Source organism: Amblyomma americanum, chromosome 7 (assembly GCF_052857255.1).
Source record: "Amblyomma americanum isolate KBUSLIRL-KWMA chromosome 7, ASM5285725v1, whole genome shotgun sequence".
Classification (NCBI taxonomy): Eukaryota; Metazoa; Arthropoda; class Arachnida; order Ixodida; family Ixodidae; genus Amblyomma; species Amblyomma americanum.
The window spans coordinates 24,174,001-24,194,196 of record NC_135503.1 but is presented as its reverse complement, the minus strand read 5'-3'; the positions used below and the strand labels follow the sequence as shown (position 1 = coordinate 24,194,196).

Here is a 20,196-nt window from a genome sequence, read left to right as displayed (position 1 = left end):
GTGTACTGCCGACTTTTAATTTATCTAATTATTAAGCAGGGGAGTTTAGGAGGTGGGTGGGCCCACATGTTGCAGCTGCAGCAGTTGCTTTCAGTGCAAGAGGTCATAATTTCACCCCCGTAGCCCTCCTACCATCCCTTCATCCGGTCCGAGTGTTCAGAATAACGGCAGCTTTCTAGAATATCTGAAAAGCTACTTATTTATGACTAATTCCAATCGGCGATCTGGAGCACTCTCCAAATTTGTGAAGTATCAAGATGTCGGGAATCTAGGAACTGTACTGTCACGGTCCAACCAAACTTATGATCTGAATACAAATTGGCCACTGAAACAGCTCTGGTTTTGCAGAACAATAAACTTGCTCTTGACTTCTGATTGAAATTTGTAATCAGAAACTGCGATATCCGAATTTTCTAAACGCTTTCCAGTGCTGAACAGCTTCTCAAAGAACAGTCCTGGGCAAGAAAATGAAACACTAGTTGAAATTTCCAAACACACAATTGAAACGAAGTGGAACCTGACAGTAAATCAATAGGTTCCAATACAGAATCCAAGATGTCCAAATTCTTTGCATTTGCTTGAGGGGAGCTTTTAACTACAGTGTTAAGTTTACTTATTCCTGCAATACATATTCTTTAAATTTTGCTATAAGTTGCTCCAGCAAAAGTGGAGAGGCAAATGGCAAAAGCCAAAGCAGCAAGTATATAGTGACTTTATTTTGGCTCAGAAAAACAACCTGTGCCTTCAAGTGCCATAAATGGGCAGCATTGTGACAGGTAGAGCATGAAGCAGACACAGTGAACAACACGTGTTAACAAGTCAGCACTACCTGATGTTTCATACACCAGAAATGAGCGCTTGCTGCCATTTTCGAATTCAGCGATGTTCACATATTGCTCGGGCCAGCTCGCAACAGCAACCGTAACGGTCACGACAACCACTTACCCAGTTGTACTTCGAGGGTTAGATTTTTCCTTTTAAAAACAACTGCTTAAGTACGAGCAAAACACATTATATTACAGCTCGGGCACTCCTACATGTACACTTCTCGCTCTCCTTGCCTGCTCAAAAAAAAACCTTAGCATTTTTTGATGCAGACCTAACCAAAACCACTTTTTAATCTCTTCCTAAAATACCACACATCTCTTCAATGTGCATATCAAGACGAGTGCTCATTCAAATGTGTAGCCTTGCAATCTTCCCCCAGTGTTAAATTTATACAATAAGAAAGGAACTCTATTAAGTTCATTTCACTCATGGCTGTGGCATATGTACACCTGCTAATGACTTCAGCCACGACAAGTGCGGCTGCATAGATGCACAGACTTTCACACTTTTAACACTTCCTTGCTAACAAAAGCTTACCACATTTCCAAATCAACACTATGTAAGCATACAGCACCGCTTTTCAAGCCTGCTCTGCGCAGCTAGAACAGTTTCGGGGCACATCATGCAAGAGCGAAAAATAGACTAAAATACTTCTTTCCTACACAATGTGAGAACAGTCTTTGGAATCCTAAATAACTGTGAACACGAAACAGAAGCAAAAGGCTACTAATTAAAATATGAGAGAGAGAAGTGAGAGAGACAGAGAGAGAGTGGCCGCACTTTGACACATGCACCCTGCCTGAAGAACAGTCCGCGGGAGGCACCGCGGCTGGAAAGCGGCCTTGGCAGAGGCAGCGCCCTTCGAAGGATGTGGCCTCCCCTGACATCACTTGTGAAATGGGCGGAAACACGGGGACTAGCATTCGGACACCACAGCTCTGTTGCTCGTCGTCTCAGCACCACAACTCGGCTTTTCTCGCCTGGAAAGCAGCACACGAGCTTCACTTCAGCACACTACCCGTAGCATTGCAAAAATATAAAAATAAATATCATCGCAAAAATATAAAAAACTCCAGAGAACAAATAGTACTTGCAAGAGTAAGAGTAGTTTGAGGTGTATGGACACCTTTAGAGGTTTTGTCTTTCTCTTCCGAAGTTCCGAAGAAAGTTCACTTTCGATCCTCGCCTCCCCCTTGAATAATTCCTTACAGCCATTTTTCTTCTGGAGTTCTAGTTCCATGTGCTGCGACCTCAAGCAGCAGTTCAGTTCAATAATCAAGCGCGCTGACATAGCAGGGACGCCTTCACACTGATCAGTCATTTGCTGCAAATGCACATGACCTATGGCTGCTCTGTTACTGCGTTTTCACGCTACATCCTGCAGAAATCGAAAATCCAAGAGAAAAAGCAGTGCTACAGTAAACTAATTAAGAGGCAAAACAGGCAGTAATTCCCTCAGGCCTTGCATGCCATTATACTAAAAAAGAAAAAACCAAACTTGGAAATTTAGTGTCTATACTGCTTTCAATGAACAACAGCAACTAAAAAAGATTGAAATCAAGACAAATTGCAGCAAATAATTTTCTTGTGGGAGTGCGTTTGAGTGCAATCAGCATGCAATTGCGATTTCGAAATGTACAAGGCGCTAGTAACAGCACAGCCCACCGACTTATTTGTTCTGCTGAAGTGCAGCTCTCGTGGTCTAAGACTTACACAGAAAAGCTTCCAAACACAATAGTGACCCAAACAATTTGATTATTGATGAAAAGACTTAGAAGTTGTTTAGGCTCTAAAAATTTCATTTGTGCGGCATTCATTCCATCGAGTGTAAATGGTTATGCAGAGCTGAAGCTACTTACGAGGCAAAAGAACCCTGCACAGCGTGCAGGCATTTTAATCAAAAACCTGGTTTTTGTCTCGCACAAACCGGCAGAATTCACATTTCTTTTTTGCAGAGTGTCACTTTCATCACTGACCCTTTACTTTGGTTCTGAATCTGTGGCACTTTACAGTACGAGAGCACGGGTGCCACCATATTTGATCATATGACCTTTCTGCCATTGCCGGCCTTCTGGCTTACTGGTCTTCTGGTCCCGACAGCTGCTAGCACGCTGTTGTCCTGCTGCAAGGCACTGTTCCGAATCTCGCTGTAAGACGAGCTGGCGGACGGCACAACAACTGGACATTAAAGCGCACAGTATGCACTGGTAGTGCAAAATGTTTGATTCAATCACTTGATTTATTCTTCTGACCACCGGCATCGGCTCGCATGTGTCGCCAAATTGCACAGGCTCATAAGAATTCTCATTTTTGATTCAATTCTGAATCTAATGATCTTCGCTAACTGCATAATTCGTTGTCAAACTGCATACATTACAAACTCAGTGTTATCTGAGAACTTCCTTTCCAGGAAACGGTACTTTTGCCTAAAGAAGGAATGATTAAGCAATTGAAATATTCACTGCTTAGCACTGTGCAGTTACAAAACCGAATGCACACGCTCTTGTGGCTGTCTGAAGAATCATCCAGGTATTTAATATTCCATCTCTGAGCAATGTGCATAGACGCCCAAAGGAAGACTGTGCACACCGCTCAAAGGACGGTTCAGACACTAAGCGGCATTCGGCTGCACCCTGGAGAAAGTACGAAAGAAAGCTGTGTCGATTTGAATCAGGTCTCGCAAATGCAGTCAGCTGTAATCAACTGAAATAGGCAAAATTCTAAAATTAGAAATTTCGCCGCTGTCCCGTGCACATGCATAGTCCTAAACGTGCCGATTATTCGATGTATTGAATCAGAGATGTCGGAAATGACCAAGGTTACAACCTACCTTTTCGGTACAATGATTTCATTATGAACCTGTTACAGTAATACCCGCAAAAAGATTGAAAATAACGAAAATGCGAAAATAATGTGGCAACAACGCAACAATGCAACACATCATTGCTGTGAAGGTCATCAGCTTGTTCTCGCATTCCCACATATACTGCCAGCGCTGAAATTTTCTGGCACTTGGAATTGTGTCAACTGCCTTTTTTTTTTTTTGCTGCAGCAGCTTATAGATGCTCTGCACACAGAGAAGCATGAACTTGCAAGATAAGCTATCAGAAAACGGTGGCCTGTGTCAAGAAATGCTCCATATGTAAAGATTGTCACGATATTTTCCCCCAATCGACCACAGGAACATTAGTTCTACTTTCCTGCACATTGCTTAAAAAATACACTTAACGTCCACATCAAAGCAGTGGTGTTAAGAACTCACTTCACAGACCAACAAAGCTGTGGAGCAGCGGTTCACGCTGCACATGTATGCTGTTAATGGTGACTCTGAAAATCCAGAAATGACTGCCTTCCTTGTGGCTCCACCTGTTGTGCACATTGTGAACTGCTCTCTGTAAACGGTCTTTTCCAGTTTATGTAGAAAGAGCATAGAAACACGACACGAAAATTATGGAGCACACACTGCAGCTAGGCTGCAGTTCTGCATGCGTGCATCCTTTTGCAAGTCCACCACGTATGAACGTCGGAGTGTTTCAAATCTTCAGCTGTTTCTAACAGGTTCCATGTGATCTACCTACTGGCTCTCGAGGGTGACATCTTAGAAAACTTCTGTCCCCTTTATCTGCACAGCCAGAGGCAGCATAATGAGGCAGGTTAAGAATTTCTAGTTTCTTATACGTCTGGCAGCAATATCACCTACAAACCGTCTCACAGCAACAAGCCTGCACGAGCATGTATAGCGGGTGAAACCGAGTGAAAACATACCATGGCCGTGCGATAGATTCACTGAGAGCCGATCGGCTTTCTGCCAACAGCCTCATAGGAGCACCAGGTCAACGAGGTTTCCCTTTGGTTGTGTCATGGACTCTGGAAAGAACTCCACTATGGTGTCAAAGAGACTGGTTCGTAGCTGGAACTTGTAGTCTGGGTCATCTGCAAGAAGAGGAACGAATCAAACCACCAACACCTACCAAATGCCGAACTATGCACTGTACTGCGTTCAGTTAAATGCATGAAAATGAATAAGAAACAGAAGGCCTTCCTGCATATTCAATTCACGACCTTCTTCTGCTTTTAAGAATAAGTAAGTGATGGAAAAAAAAAACACAAACACACGCAATTCCCCAACTTTCCGGTTTGCCTGGGAGAAATGAAATGACACCGACAGCTGTGCTGCACGGTGCCATTTAACAAAAGAAAATTCTACCAATGTTTTGCACAACGACCGCATGTAGTCTGCAGTCACCTCACATCGATGGTTCAATCTCGAAGAGGACCGAAAATCTGTTTGTGTTAAACAGGCAGGGGTTCAAATAAAATGGAGCCTTTTGAATACGCTTCATACTGACAGCACCTCAGTTCAAGTTTGAACAGACTGGCTGTTCGAATTAAGGGAGTTCACACTAACGAGCGTTCACTGTATACGACATTTCTTCAGGCATGAGGAAACAACAATTATCAGTCATGAGAAGAACCGCAACCAGTCAGCAGACTAACTCTGCTAACACAGCAAAAAGTGAGATAGAGCCAGAGAACTAAGCGGTGACTAAAGAAAAGTGAAACATACTTTACATTTGAAAATGACGACAAAGAAAAAGAAAGTGCAAATTTGGATGAAATCAAAGTGGTTTTCCTTTAGTCAAAGTTAAGAACTATAAGTGTTAAAAAAAAAACCTTTCCGAGCACCACAGGCAAATCCAACTCTTAAACAAAAGAAAGCAAGTCATACCTCCTAAGGGTGCCGCTGTGATGGCATCATCACGGTCAGTGTCTGGGTGCTTGAAGAGACTAGATGCTTGCAGCTGGAACTGGAGGATGCAACACACACGGAACACACAGCTCAATAGATGAAGTATACCTAACAATTCCCTAAAGCGGGGATTCTCAAAGTGGTTTGCACAAAAATCCTCACACTCCTCAGGGTGCTACTTTGGCTCCCCAAACACCCAAATCCATGCTTGCCTCAGCCCCCATATTTCCTTTACCCACTTTATTATGGGATTGGCCATACATCAATTGCTTATGGCAGATTCTTTTGCTATATAGCCAGTCATTAATACAAAATTTGGTAATTTATCAGCTGCTAAGATGTGTCGAGGAACCTCATGTGTCTTACCTTCCAAACATGCATGCCAAATGTTCATGCGAAACACATGCGAAAAAAAAAAAAAAAGAGCGTGCAGATGCATTATGGACTGTATGGTGCACTGGCATGCGCAAAGACTGTGGTGCTGCATCAACCTGCATACAAAATGCAGTCCTGCTTCGTTCCCACTAGGGGAAGTGAGTGCTTTCAAACATGCACACCTGTCTCTCCTCTTCGACATTGGAGTGGTCGACCGTGTCTGCCAGCTCTGTCTGGAGGTACCGCAGAGCTGCCAGGGGGTCTTCAAAGGTGATCTCACGAAAGCAATGTTGGCGCACCAGCTGCCTGCATCGCCTGAGCAGCTGCTCTTTGGAAGGCCGACAGAGCTGTAAAGAAGGCAAGACACGACCTCTAAAAAAAAACTGCTGGTGGTTTAGCTCCAGTTAAACCTAGCGTGCATGCGATAGCGATCCACGGGTTAGACGGGTTCACTTTAGTTTGGTCAACCCCTTGTTTGAGGAGAAAAGTCGGCCTGGCAAGGCCACACCGTCCTCGCTTCTTGGGCTCGCTGCTGACCCGCCTTGTACCATGCTATAGCTTTTAAATCCGTCAATGTGGCTTCGCGTAGCCTGTACTGCTGTCGTACTGAGTACGTGCACTGAAATTCCGCTCCTTCACTCATCGCGCATCTGACTAGGGAGCGCTTTGCACCCCTTGTTTATATGCAGCCGAGCAACGGCGCGCGGCACGTGCTCTACTGCACATGCGTGGTGGCTCCGGCGCAGCGGAGAGGCTGGAGGCCGCGCACCTATGATGTCACGAGCAGCGCTTGCGCAGTAGAGGGCTGTGCCAGGCATGGCGAAATCGGCTTTACAGGGCGCAGTGAACTGATTGCTGCAAAAAATTTAGCAAAGCCGGCCTCACTGAGAGATGCAGATGTGCAGGACAAACAATATGTCTGAACTGCAAAAGGGTGACCTGTGGGGCTGGTATGGCACATTTGATAAACATCAGTGTTTTGATACACACATGAGCACAGAACTGACTAACAACTAAAATATAAATAAACAGAGATTTTATTTTCTGCTTTGGCATCATTTCACGAAACGCGCATGCACAATGCCTGATGCAGGTACAAAGCTAATCTTTTTCTCCAACACAGATGACTATTTACTACAGTTGAATCTCAATGATATGAATCTTGTGCTAGCATGTCACCGTTTTTGGCAAATAAAATTGCAGTTCTTGTACAGAGAGGTGCACTAGAGGTGCACCTTTCTGTAGAAACATGACTAGGATTTCAAGTTGATTCATACTATACCAATCTATACATGACAAGCTTTCACAGCTTGTCATTTAAAGCATCAAAAACCACCTTTTCCTCAAAAATGCATTTCCAGTGAAATCACATATATGTTAAAAATACCATAGCATCATTCCAAATAAGAACTGATAAACAAGCCAGCCTCACCGAAAAAAATCACAATGTTTATTAACAACAACTGCCTTCAGTTTCCTTATGGGGAGGTTGCCAAGCAAAAAAATCTAACCAACAAACAAATTCAAAGAAACCGGTGTTGAATATTGGTAATTATATACTACGGATAATAAAATTCGAATATCCAATGCTGAAAGCTATATTTGGATTGAAAGGATCGAATACAGAGAAACAAACAACAGGAACCCACTTAAACTCCTAATGACACCCACCGATTTCTTTACCAGCGGAATAAACACTAGATCAGTCCCTGCAATCATAAAGGCTGAGCCAGAAGCACTGAATCATTAAATCAATACATTATGTCTCAGATCAGACACAAAGCTCAAGAACTGCATGACATTTCAGTAACTGTGCTTAGATAGACCTCACAATGCATATTTTCTGCCCTGTCTGCTGAACAAGAAAGATGTTGGAACTTCAAGTTGCCATCCAATATCACCTGGCAATTTTTCTTCCCTAGGGCGATTCCGTAACAGTGCAACTGGAATGACAATTTACCAAAAGAAAATGCAACTGCGAAACTTAATGAGAGAACTTCTAAAAGCACTGTGCATTTTCCAAATACTTACACTTAGAGCAGCGTTACCTGAACATTAATATTGCTCCTGCCAAAAGTGATTTCTCTTCAGTATAGTTTTAATGCAATCCGTACCCTTGATCTTGCAATTCTATTGACCCTCGGGGTACGACGAACACCATAAATAAAATGTTCCTTCTATGCCAACACTTGCAAATTATACTGGGTGTCCCAGCTAAATGTAACCAAGGTTTTAAAAAAACACGAAGAGTCTTAGCCCCAGTGAACACAAACGAGGGCTGTTCAGAGCTACGTGGCCTAGTCTTTAGTACTTTTTTCGTTCTTCGAAGGTGAAAAATGAGTTAAACTTAATTAGCTAACTTTTTAATTAATCACTTGAGAAACAAAGCGTAAATGGAAAAGTTGTAGATCATCTTGAAAAGACCACCAGCAGCGCTATTTCTAGCAAGGTACGATTTATGCAGCTTTATTTATTGGCCTTCAAAGAAAGCTATCACGTGACCATCTGCTGGTTCATCTCTGGCCCAGTGTGCACGCAAAGGCTCACCGCGGAGAGCACTCAAGTAAAAACCATATTTTGTTCGCCGAGATGCGTCTCAGGTCGTTGAAAAGGCACTGTTGCCATGTGGTAGTTCTTTTTATTCTGCGATTTATGGTTTAAGGCCGGTAAAAAACTACTATACGCAAATGGTAGCTTGGAGCAAACGCTTCAGTAAGCTGCTTTTCACAGTGATAAACAAACTCTGTATTGAAACTTTGTTCCTGAAGCCAACAGTTAAAATATGAAGAACGAAAAAAATGCTGCAGACTAGGTCACGCAACTCCAAACAACCATCAGTCGGTTTCACGGGGCTAGAACATTCCATGTTTTTTAAAAACTTGGTTGCATTCAGATGGGACACCTGGCAGATATCACGCTATCTATTGATATTGGCACACTGATGGAGGACTGTGCGCTTCTTGTACGTCACTCAGCAGTTGATCTAGTGCTTAGACAAGCCTTGACATTCACCTGGAGTGACCAGAAGTCGTCTAGCCTGACTTTTGGAGAGTTCGGCCGACCCGGATTTCCACCAAAGAGGTAGTGGACCTGCACCAGCAAGCAGAGAAGAGAACACAATGTTTTGAAAACTGCAATAAAAAAAGAAAAGACACATGAAACAGTCCCTTCCAAAACTCTTTTCTGCAAAATAAAAGAACAAGAATACATTGAACCTAGTTACATATGCGTCGCAAAACATTTACCTATGACTTCAAGATCAAGTGTAAAGTAGAATCTCGATAAACGGAAGTCGGTTAATCGGAACCAACGCTTAAATGGAACAAACGCCTCGCAGTTGGTCAGTTTTGTATTAAGGCAATGTAAAAAAATCTCGTTAATCGGAACAAAAATTTTCCGACCACCGTATAAATGAAACCGAAAATAGGCTCGAAACCGCAACTTGACGTGAACGCACAACCCCATCGCGGTACGCATCACTGCCCTCTCCCCACCCCTCTTTCCGATTTCCGTTTTTGGACGTTTCCGGTTTTCTCGCACACTGCAACCGCATCGCTTGCTTTCTGTCACGGAGTGCTTGCAGTTGTGCTCAGCTAGGCTTAAGCCTTACATCCGCTGTTGAGCGCCGCCTGGGACATTTCGTCGCGAAGTCAGCATCCAATGGCAGCGCAGAAGCAACCTCACAATGCCCTCAGGTTAGGAAGGAAGGTGGAGATAATCAACGACTTCGAGAGTGGTCGCTTCACATAAACAGTGCTTGCGACAAACTACGCTGTCCCCAAGAGCAGCCTCACGAGGATACTTCAGGACAAGGATAAGCTGCAGCAGGCTTTCGGGACGTCACGCTTTGGCCCTCAAATAAAACGACTGCGGGTGGCCAACCACGAAGATCTGGAGAATGCCTGGTGGTTTGGCTGTGGAGAGCCCGCAGTGAAAACATTCCGATCAGCGGGCCACTCATTGACGCGCAAGCAGAAGAATTTGTTCTGCAGCTTGGCATCGAAGGTTTCCCGTGCAGCGAAGGGTGGTTGACGAGATTTAAAGATTGGAATGGCATAGTGTGTTGTGCCGTTTCAGGGGAGGCTGCCACTGCAGACACGACAGCATGCGGGGACTGGCGAGCAAGACGGCTCCCCAAAATTCTGCAGAAGTGAGCAGCCTGTCTAGTATGGGTGGCGCCATCCAAAGAAAACGATTGCGAGAGCTAAAACAAGCAAACTTAGTGCTTTTTCACAAGCCAATAAATTGCACTGATTTCCACGGAATAAGTGGACTACTGACATTTTTTTTTTAATTTCAGTAGTGCTTTGAAAAAAAAGTTCACTGCTTACTGCTTTTGTGCAATAAAGTTTGTGCCCATAGTGTACCGTTCTCTTTATTATCTAGATTTTGCATTTGAGATCCGCTTCCGCGGAGACTGCCAACTGCGCGCTCACTTGCCTCGTCGGGACCAAGCAGCGCGGAACGGATTGCGAAATCCTGAACCTCCTCTCTCTAAACGAAACTCCTGATAAACGGAACATATTTTCCCGGTCCCTTGAAGTTCCGTTTAACGAGAGTCCACTGTATAACGGAAGAAAATATGTGACAGGAAAGGTTTGGTATGGCTTATCAAGTTCAACGTCCCAAAGCAACTCAGGCTATGAAGGACACCGCAGTGGAGGGCTCCGGTTAATTTCAACCACCTGAGATGCATAACAATGCATAAAGTTAAAAGTAGCAAGTCCGACAGTCAAAGAGTATTTCAGCACATTCCAGAAAAAAATAAAGTTGTACAACAATAAATGCAGGAAAAACATAAGCCAACCGTTTTTTCAAGCTTTTATAATCTAAATCTGTACAATATTTCAGACTTCATATTTGAGGAGCTGTCACGCACCTCATAGGAATGCGCACTAACTTACTACTATCCTAGACAATGTCAAGTCCAAAAATTACTATTAGTTTTTCTGGACTAAAATAGATGCCAGCAAGACTCTGCGAAGTCCAAAAGTGTCATTTCTTTACCAAACAGAGACACAAGTCAATATCGCTGCCACATCCAATGCTCTTCACTGCTGTGGCAAGGCACCATCTTGTGTTCAAATAGATTGAGATAGATTAGCTCAGTTAGGGTTGGAAATTTGTCCCCCATTATTGCCACTCAAGTTAATGGCATGCTCTCCGGTCCTATTAAATCGGCCTACAAAAAAAGACCTTGAGACTGCATTAATACTAATAGGACAGCGGCAGTACCTGCCGTGGCACTGGCGATGCCATTACCCGTGGGGTGGGAAAGATGGAAGGAGGTGTTCAGGAGCGTCAGTAGGAGGTGCAGCTTCTACTTGCTGCGAGTTCCCTCTCTGTCTTAGCGACTACCGCTGCCCTAGGAAGCAGACTCTATTTTCAACTTGCGCAGCATGCAACGGGCGGCGAGAGTGCGCACAACCAGAATGACGTCAGGTAGTGGAGTCACTAACTGTACACAAGTCTAGAGGGAAGCATGCCCCCTAGCATCTACAGTTCCGGTAATCCTTACCAATCTCCCCACGGAAAAAATAAAGGAGCAAGGGAAAAACAAGGTGGGCAGGTGGATACTGCTTTGTGCTTCCACCCCAAACAACACTCGACAACCGGCCAACACGATGCTAGTGTCCCAAAGCAATGCAATGAACATCCTGAACTCTAAGGACCACTGGTGTGGGAACACTAATTTTAGACGGCGAGTACCTGCCAGCAGCACAACAGGCCTTACACCGATTATTTGGACCATTTTTTGGGTTCCACAGTGTCCAAAAATTCAACCAGCAACTGTGATGTGTACCATGTTTTTGAGGAAAAAAGGAAGTGATGAGCGGGAGAACACATATATGAGCAGGCGAAATGGTAAATCAGGTTCAGTTCTAGTTTGCGTCTCTTTTCTGCTCATATGGGAGGAAAAGAGAAGGGACGTATGCGAAACGTAGCACTACATGCAATACCTTTCTGATGGTCAAGATGAAAGCGGTAAGAAATAAACATGCATGGAACAACAGCAAACACTTTGTTTCCAAAGAAAAAAATTTTATCCAGTGACAAGCACAGGAAAGTATGTTTACTAACAATAACAAAAAAGAAAGACAGAAAGAAAGAAAAAAAAAACGCGAACCTTTTTGACGTGATCGTAGACAAGCTGATGGGCAAATCTAGGACAGGGCTCCTGCACACTCTGTTTCGAGGTTGCCTGCTGCCCATAGTCACTGTGGTAGATACACGACCTGCAATGTCAAGGGTTCGTCATTACACACAAAATATGCTTGACCATTGGTGGTCCAGTTGTTGTACCATTTGTTCTGGTTGATGTCGTAGATCCAGAAGGAATTTTTGACATTGTCCTCCCGCTTCTCCTTATCCTTGTTTGAACCCGACAGAACGTGGATTTCATTCAGCTCTGGGTCGATGGTTGCCCGCTGCGTGAACCCAGCTGCTGGCACTGTGGAGCGGAAGAAGCAAGAAGCATGAGCACAACTCACAGCTGCTAAGTCGAAATTAGCCTAACTAGCCCTCCAGATGACTGTTCCTTGAACCAGCAACCTGTTTGGAGCACTACTGCCGATATAAAGAAATCTTCAGTACGTTCTTTCCTCAAAAGATCAAAAGCTTAATTTCTTTCCAAACACCCTTCATATTCAAGCCCCAGAAGTCAAAGCAACTGCACAAGAAATGGTTCACGACATCCAGTAATATTTTACTGAATCGCAGCTTCAAACCTCAAACTACATCCAACAGTACACTTTGCAGGCAGCCTTGCTTTTCCCCCCCTCCACAAATTGCAGCGTACTTCTGCAGCTATCCAGCACTATGCCTAACATTTGAAGAACCCCTTCACCACAACGGTTCACGTGCACACAAAACCGAATTTTATGCTTTGTATAGCAGCCATCCTGAAATTGCAGTGACAAGAGTGAAAACATTACCTTCGACCTTCTGGCCATCGCAAAGAATGTTCATCTGGTCCGTGTCCACATTGTACGTGAAGAAGTCTGTCAGGTATTCCTTGGAGCGCTGGCCGGCAAAGATGTACAGCAGGCGTGATTTCTGAACACATTGCAGATGAAGAAACTCATTCAAAGAAGAAAAAAAAAATGTTGCAAGACTCATCATGCTGCTAGGAAAGATATTAATGCCAACCTGCAACATCTTTTAAGGTCCCCTGACCAGGTATGGTGATTTGAAGTAAACCAAGCACATAGCAAAGCAGGAAAAATTCAAACCGAAGCCTTCCTACAGTCCCCTGACATTACCAGCCTGGTCACCTATTTCAAACCTAGCTTCAAGCTGCCCTAACTTCAAAGCCTGATAACTGACATTCTATGATAGGCAGGATAATTTATGCTTAGTGCATTCCTTGATATAAAAAAATCCAGTGGCATGTATATGGGCAAGTTCTCTGCAGCTGAATTTTTAAAAGTGCTTGACAAAAAAATTACTACATAAGTTACATAAAAAAAATTACATACGTGGAAAAAGATTAATTTTACATGAAATTATAGATGGCATAGCATCTGTAATCAGCACACAAAAATACATGCAACCTGAAGTTTTCATCACAGTGACTTTTAGGTACAGATGCAGGAAGTATGCCATTTGAAGTTATAGAAAAACCTTGGTACTGTTTTTTTTTTTAAATCTTTCACCACTCACTCTATATAGCTCCTCTACAACAAAACTGCAGATAATATTCACTGAAAGAAAGATTTTGCGCCTAACACACACCACACACAGAAAGAAGACGACACCACGGGCGCACATGCGCCCGTGGTGTTGTCTTCTTTCTGTGTGTGGTGTGTGTTAGGCGCAAAATCTTTCTTTCAGTATGCAACACCAACTAGCCCAGCAGTTAACTCTCCTAAAATATTCAATGTCTCAGAGAGACAGCCATCTAGTCCTGAATCCCTAAGACTGAAGTAGACTAATGGTGGTGTGGGGAGTTTTAGATTCCAAAGGTTTGTGCACTTATGTCCATGGAAAAAATGCACCTGGTAAATTTTTATGCTGCTTCAAACTCAATAACACAGCACCTCTATTAATTTTGTACACTTCCAACTCATCAAGGAGATGAGCCATGGGAGGCCAAGCAAACGCTGCACACATCAACCAGTACCCATCAACGAGAACAAACTTTTTGTGACCTCTAACATTTTCATCCAGTTTTATCATCAGTGAGATGCTTTAAAAAGCTTAAAGGGTCCCTGAAACGGGTGATTGAGGTTGGCTATAAAATGCTCGCATTATGCAGAGTACCGGCCAATGAGTGTTCATGCCACATACGAGACCTCAGAAGCAAGACGATTATTTACAATACAATTTTTAGAACTCCTGCTTCTGTGCCTAGCGGTGACCTGCGGTGTTGCGCTTTCGCCCGAATCCCAATCGTTACATCAGCATCGGCGCTCGTTACGTCAGCATCGGACTGCTAGCACTGGCTCGTACACGTCGGCAGGTGGTGGAGGGGGCTGCGCCGACATTTCAGCGTGCAAAAACTGATGAGAGGAGAGGAAAAGGCGCGAAGACGCGGAAATTCAAATTTTGACTACAGATAACGCGGCTTCTACGAAGCACATCTAAAAAAATCTTGCTGGAGGATATTTGTGAAGCGGCGTCCTTTAGCATCCTAGGCACATCGCATATTTTTTGAGACCCCCCTTTCACAGCCCCTTTAATGCCCATGTTGAACAGCAACTACCGTCTCCGAGAACTGTTGAAATCAGATTTGCTCAAATTGAGACTGGACACATCAGCACCTGTTATAATCACTGTGAAGAGTGCTCCAGGACATCAACCTCAGCTGAAACTGTTGATAACTTCAAAAGGTTATCAAGCTTTCACCTCAAATCTGCCTGAAATTCCTAGAAGGCACAAAATATTCAAAAGACGGAACTATGGCGAATCTCCACTCAACAATTAGGGAACATAAAGATATATATATACAGTCAAACCTGGATATAACGAAATTGAAAAAAGTTCGCAATTTTTCGTTATATCCAGGTTTTCGTTACATGCAGTTTTGGGTTAAGACTGGTAAGGATTATGCCAAAACGAAATAAAAATTCGACAGATATCAATTCAAGTGAACTCGCCATTCAAAGAATTTATTCAATAGAGAAAAACTGCGTAATTTTCGCTTGCTGTTTTTGCCCGATCGAAGCCACTACTCGGCGCTCCAAGGAAACTAAGGCATCCATGGCTGCTTCATCGTCCTGCGAGCCGACGAAATGGCGCAGAACGTCCACCGCGTCCATCAGTTCCCTCGCGGTGGGAACAGCACAAAACGTATCAGGCTCTGACGAACCGTCACCTTCAAGGCTATCTTTAACGGTTTCGACAAGTGCCGCATCAGTCATCTCTTCCGTAGCCACGGCGCCGTTGTCCACGAACAAAAAGTTGCACAGCTCGACACCGTCGGGCACCCCACCGTTCATGCGTAGTTCATCCCACGCTTCTGCGACCTCGGGTGGGCTTGAAGGTTCGTCTTCAGTGACTGTAGCTTGAATGGCCTTATTTACCTGAGCCTTGGCGAAGCAATTGGTGATCACTTGTGATCCGACCTCTTGCCACGACGCAGCAAGCATTTCGATTGCTTGGTAGATATCCACTTTTGTTGGCCATTCAAGGCGGATGTCCAGGAGCATCTTCTGTATCAATCGACGCCGGTAACAGCATTTAAAGCTGTTAATAACCCATTTGTCTAAGGGCTGTACCAGAGAAGTGCAGTTAGGTGGCAAATGCTGCAGCTCGACCTTAGAAAGCTGTAGGCCTTCCACATGGTGCGCGGAGGAGTTGTCAAGCAGCAAACAAATGCTGCGAACTTGACGCTTGACATCTTGGTTGAGCTCCTTCAGCCAGTCGTAAAAAATTGCCCGCGACATCCAAGCTTTGGAGTTTGCCACATATTTTACTGGCATCCGCCCTGTTCCTTTAAAACATCCGGATCGGGCATTGCGGAAAATAACAAACAGGATTCGCTTGTCGCTGGCATCAGTGTTGGCGCAAAGCAAAACCGTCACGCGGAGTTTAATTTGCTTTCCACCGCGGCAGTCTTCTCCTTTCAGTGAGAACGTGCGGCTCGGTAACATTTAAAAAAACAGGGCCGTCTCATCAGCATTATAAATGTCGGCAGCTTCATAGTGGCTGAAAATGCCGGGAAGCTTCTTGGCCACCCACGAGGCAGCAGCATCGCTGTCTGCGGAGGCAGACTCGCCAGATACCACTTTTCCGACGACACCGTGCCGGCTTTTAAATCCTTGTAGCCAGCTGTTACTCGCTTTGAAGTCGTCGTGGCCCAGGATACAAGCAAAATCTATGGCTTTCTGCTGCAAAATCGCGCCACTTATGGGCACGTTTTGTGCTCGTCTGTCCAAAAACCATGCAAACACGGCGTTGTCCACATCAGCATACGTCGACGTCTTCAGTCTTTTCTTCTGGGCGCTTGTGCCCGACTCCATCGCACTGCGGATGCTTTGTTCTGCAGCAAGAATGGTTGACAGGGAGCTGGCTGGTATATTGAAGCGGGCAGCGACATCCTTCTTTTTTTCGCCGGCGGTAACCGCATTCAAAATCGAGAGCTTATCTTCAAGCAACAAAACTTTGCGTTTCCTCACAGCAGAACTCATCGTAACGAACCGACACCGTAAACACACACCAACACACACACGTCAACACGCTGACGAAGGAGGCTTACCATAACTGCGCCGCAACACCACGAAAAATTTGTCATAGTAGTGCCACCTAGTGTCAAGCTACAAAATGAAAGCTTAAAAGTTGCTACGCTTGCCACGGAGCGGCGATAGCGGCGCTCAACATCATCATCATCACTGAGGTCTGCTTGTTTGCTGCGATTGCAAGCGTTCTGCTCGCGGTCTACTTTACCTTTTAATATAAAAACTTACTTAAACAATATTCATTAAAGTTGCGCACTGCCCGGTCAAATTTCGGGCAAAACATTACAAGATACAGCTCGATGATCAGAGCCACGGATTCGTTACATCAAGGTCAACTGCCGCAACGAGTTCGTTACATGGAGGTCGCCTATACATGGGCTTCAATGGGGGATGTGCTGGGGAATTGAAAAATTTCGTAAAATCCAGGAATTCGTTACATAGAGGTTCGTTACATAGAGGTTCAACTGTATATTGTCACGGAGTTCTCACGGAGAGACGCTTCAACAACTGGAGTCGGCAAGAGGAGACGGTAATGGCGGCCGATCCGCGATAGCACGATCGCAACCTCAGTACGGCTAGCATAGGCTATAACTCTCTCAATGCCCTCTTGGTGTTGGACAGCTCCAAGACCGATATTGCTGGCGTCGGTGTGGATCTCGGTGTCGGCCTCTTCGTCTTCGCGGACAGCTTGCGCCACCTGGCAACACTAGGTGGCATTATTCCCCCCTCCGAAAAAGAAGGGCATCGCAGTGGAGCCGCCAGCAGCGTAGGCGCGCTAAGGTTCAGAAGGGAAACAGAGAAGAACGCGAGGAAAACGGAGCACACACAGAGTCACAACGGAGGTCCGCTAAGCCGTTATCGGGCATAGTACGGCTTAAGCCGCACAACGTGCACAATGTCAGAGCTGTTGGGCTGTCGACGTCTCGGTTGCGCGGCACCGTCGGGAACCACTTCATAGGTAACATCACTGATACGCCGTAGCACTTTATAGGGGCCAAAGTACCGGCAGAGTAGTTTCTCGGACAAGCCCTGGCGGCGGACAGGTGTCCACACCCAAACTTGTTCACCGGGATTGTAGTCGACCTGTCGGTGTCGAAGGTTGTAACGGCGCGCATCAGTGCCCTGCTGCTGGCCGATGTGTACGCGGGCAAGCTGACGGGCTTCTTCAGCGCGTTGGGCAATTTCATGAACATCGGGTGCGAGTTGGTCGTCATCGAGGCATGGTAGCATCGCGTCAAGCATGCTCTGGACTTCACGTCCATATACAAGACGAAAGGGAGTAAAGCGTGTAGTCTCCTGGAGGGCCGTGTTGTACGCAAATGTGACGTACGGTAGCACCTCATCCCAAGTTTTGTGCTGAACGTCTACGTACATTGACAGCATGTCCGCAATGGTCTTGTTTAAGCGTTCGGTTAGCCCATTGCTCTGCGGATGATAAGCTGTGGTCTTGCGATGGCTAGTGCAGCTCAACGTAAATATATGGTCGATTAGCTGCGCTGTAAACGCTGTGCCTCTGTCGGTAATAACGCACGAAGGGGCTCCGTGCCGCAAGACGATGTTTTGCATGAAAAAGTTGGCGACCTCTGAAGCTGTGGCACAGGGTATCGCCTTGGTCTCGGCGTAGCGAGTCAAATAGTCAGTAGCGACTATGATCCACTTGTTTCCTGAGAGTGACAACGGAAAAGGACCGAGAAGGTCCATTCCTATTTGATCGAACGGAGAGCGGGGTGTAGTAACGGACTTGAGAAAACCCGCCGGCTTAAGCGGTGGCGTCTTCCGGCGCTGGCATTCACGGCAGCTTTTTACGTACCTTTGGACATCGTCCGAGAGTCCGGGCCAGTAGTACATGTTGCGTATCCTGGCGAGCGTCCGGGAAAAACCCAGATGGCCTGAAGTGGGCTCGTCGTGGCATGCCAATAAAATGTCGGCGCGAAGATCGGCCGGAAGTACCAGAAGGTAAGCTCTTTCTTGGCCTCTCGAGTTCTTCTTGTATAAGATACCTTCGCGCAAACAGAAAGAGCCGAGACGTCGAGCGAAGTGTCGTGGTAGAGGCATGGCGTGACCTTCAAGGTTGTCAATCAGCGGTCGGAGGTCCGTGTCAGCCCGCTGCCGGGCTATTATGTCCGATGCATTAAGTATACCGAGGAAACCGCTGTCGTCGTCGATTTCGGGACCGGAAGAGTCGAGTGGTGCACGCGACAGCGTGTCGGCGTCTTCGTGTTTACGGCCCGACTTATATACGATGGTAATGTCGAATTCTTGGAGCCGTAAACTCCAGCGGGCCAATCGTCCAGACGGGTCTCGCAAATTAGCCAGCCAGCATAGGCAGTGGTGGTCGGTTACGACTTTGAATGCGCGGCCGTAAAGGTAAGGGCGAAATTTCATGGTGGCCCATACGACAGCAAGGCATTCCTTCTCTGACGTAGAGTAATTGCGTTCGGCGCGGGAGAGAGTACGGCTAGCATAGGCTATAACTCTCTCAATGCCCTCTTGGTGTTGGACAAGGACAGCTCCAAGACCGATATTGCTGGCGTCGGTGTGGATCTCGGTGTCGGCCTCTTCGTCGAAGTGTGCAAGAACGGGAGATGTCTGAAGGCGTTGGCGGAGCGAAGAGAAAGCCGTCTCTTGGTCTATTGTCCAAACGAAGGAGGTGTTGCTCCTGGTGAGGCGCGTCAACGGCTCTGCAATCTTTGCGAAGTCCGCAATAAACCGTCGGTAATATGCACAGAGACCCAGAAAACGCTGGACAGCTTTCTTGTCAGTCGGAGTAGGAAAATTGGCGACGGCGGCTGTCTTGTCGGGGTCGGGTCGAACTCCGTCGGCGCTCACAACGTGACCGAGGAACCTGAGCTCTGTGTAACCGAAGTGGCACTTCTGGGGCTTCAGCGTAAGGTCAGCGGAATGGAGGGCTCTGAGGACAGTTCGCAGGCGCACAAGATGCTGTTCAAAAGTTTCTGAAAAAACGACAACGTCGTCCAGGTATACAAGACAACTTTGCCACTTGAGGCCGGTGAGGACAGTGTCCATCATCCGTTGAAACGTCGCTGGCGCAGAGCACAAGCCAAAAGGCAGCACTTTGAATTCATAGAGGCCATCTGGTGTAACGAAGGCAGTTTTTTCGCGGTCCCGTTCGTCCACTTCAATTTGCCAATAACCGCTCTTCAGGTCAATGGATGAAAAGTACTTAGCACGCCGTAATCTGTCCAGGGAGTCATCAATGCGGGGCAACGGGTAGACGTCCTTTTTAGTCACATTGTTTAATTTACGGTAGTCCACGCAGAATCGAAGTGTTCCATCCTTCTTTTTAACAAGGACAACAGGCGAAGACCACGGGCTTCGGGAAGGTTGAACTACACCGTCGTCAATCATCTCCTGAACTTGCTTTTGGATTACTTCCCGTTCTTTGGCGGAAACACGATAAGGCTGCTGGCGGATAGGGCGAGCGTCGTCATACGTAATGATCCGGTGTTGCGTTAGGGGCGTTTGACGAACTTTCGACGAAGAAGCGAAACACTGTTTATACTCCAATAGCAAGTGCTCTAAGGCCAGGCGCTTTCCTTCGGG

The 20,196-nt window shown here is 45.8% G+C and overlaps 1 protein-coding gene across 2 annotated transcripts in view; it reads right to left on the bottom strand.

The window, feature by feature from the left end:
* Positions 1-696: 696 nt before the first annotated feature.
* The window catches only part of muskelin (muskelin 1), a 34,843-nt gene continuing 15,343 nt past the window's right edge, over positions 697-20,196 (bottom strand). For both annotated transcript variants that reach the window (XM_077631513.1, XM_077631514.1), the window contains 8 exons: positions 12,889-13,009; positions 12,257-12,404; positions 12,081-12,189; positions 8,966-9,043; positions 6,136-6,300; positions 5,558-5,636; positions 4,594-4,761; positions 697-1,808 (listed from right to left, as the gene is read on the bottom strand). In XM_077631513.1, coding sequence (XP_077487639.1) covers positions 4,646-4,761; positions 5,558-5,636; positions 6,136-6,300; positions 8,966-9,043; positions 12,081-12,189; positions 12,257-12,404; positions 12,889-13,009 — 816 coding nt within the window. In that variant the 3' untranslated portion in view covers positions 697-1,808; positions 4,594-4,645. The remainder of the gene's footprint in view (positions 1,809-4,593; positions 4,762-5,557; positions 5,637-6,135; positions 6,301-8,965; positions 9,044-12,080; positions 12,190-12,256; positions 12,405-12,888; positions 13,010-20,196) is intronic.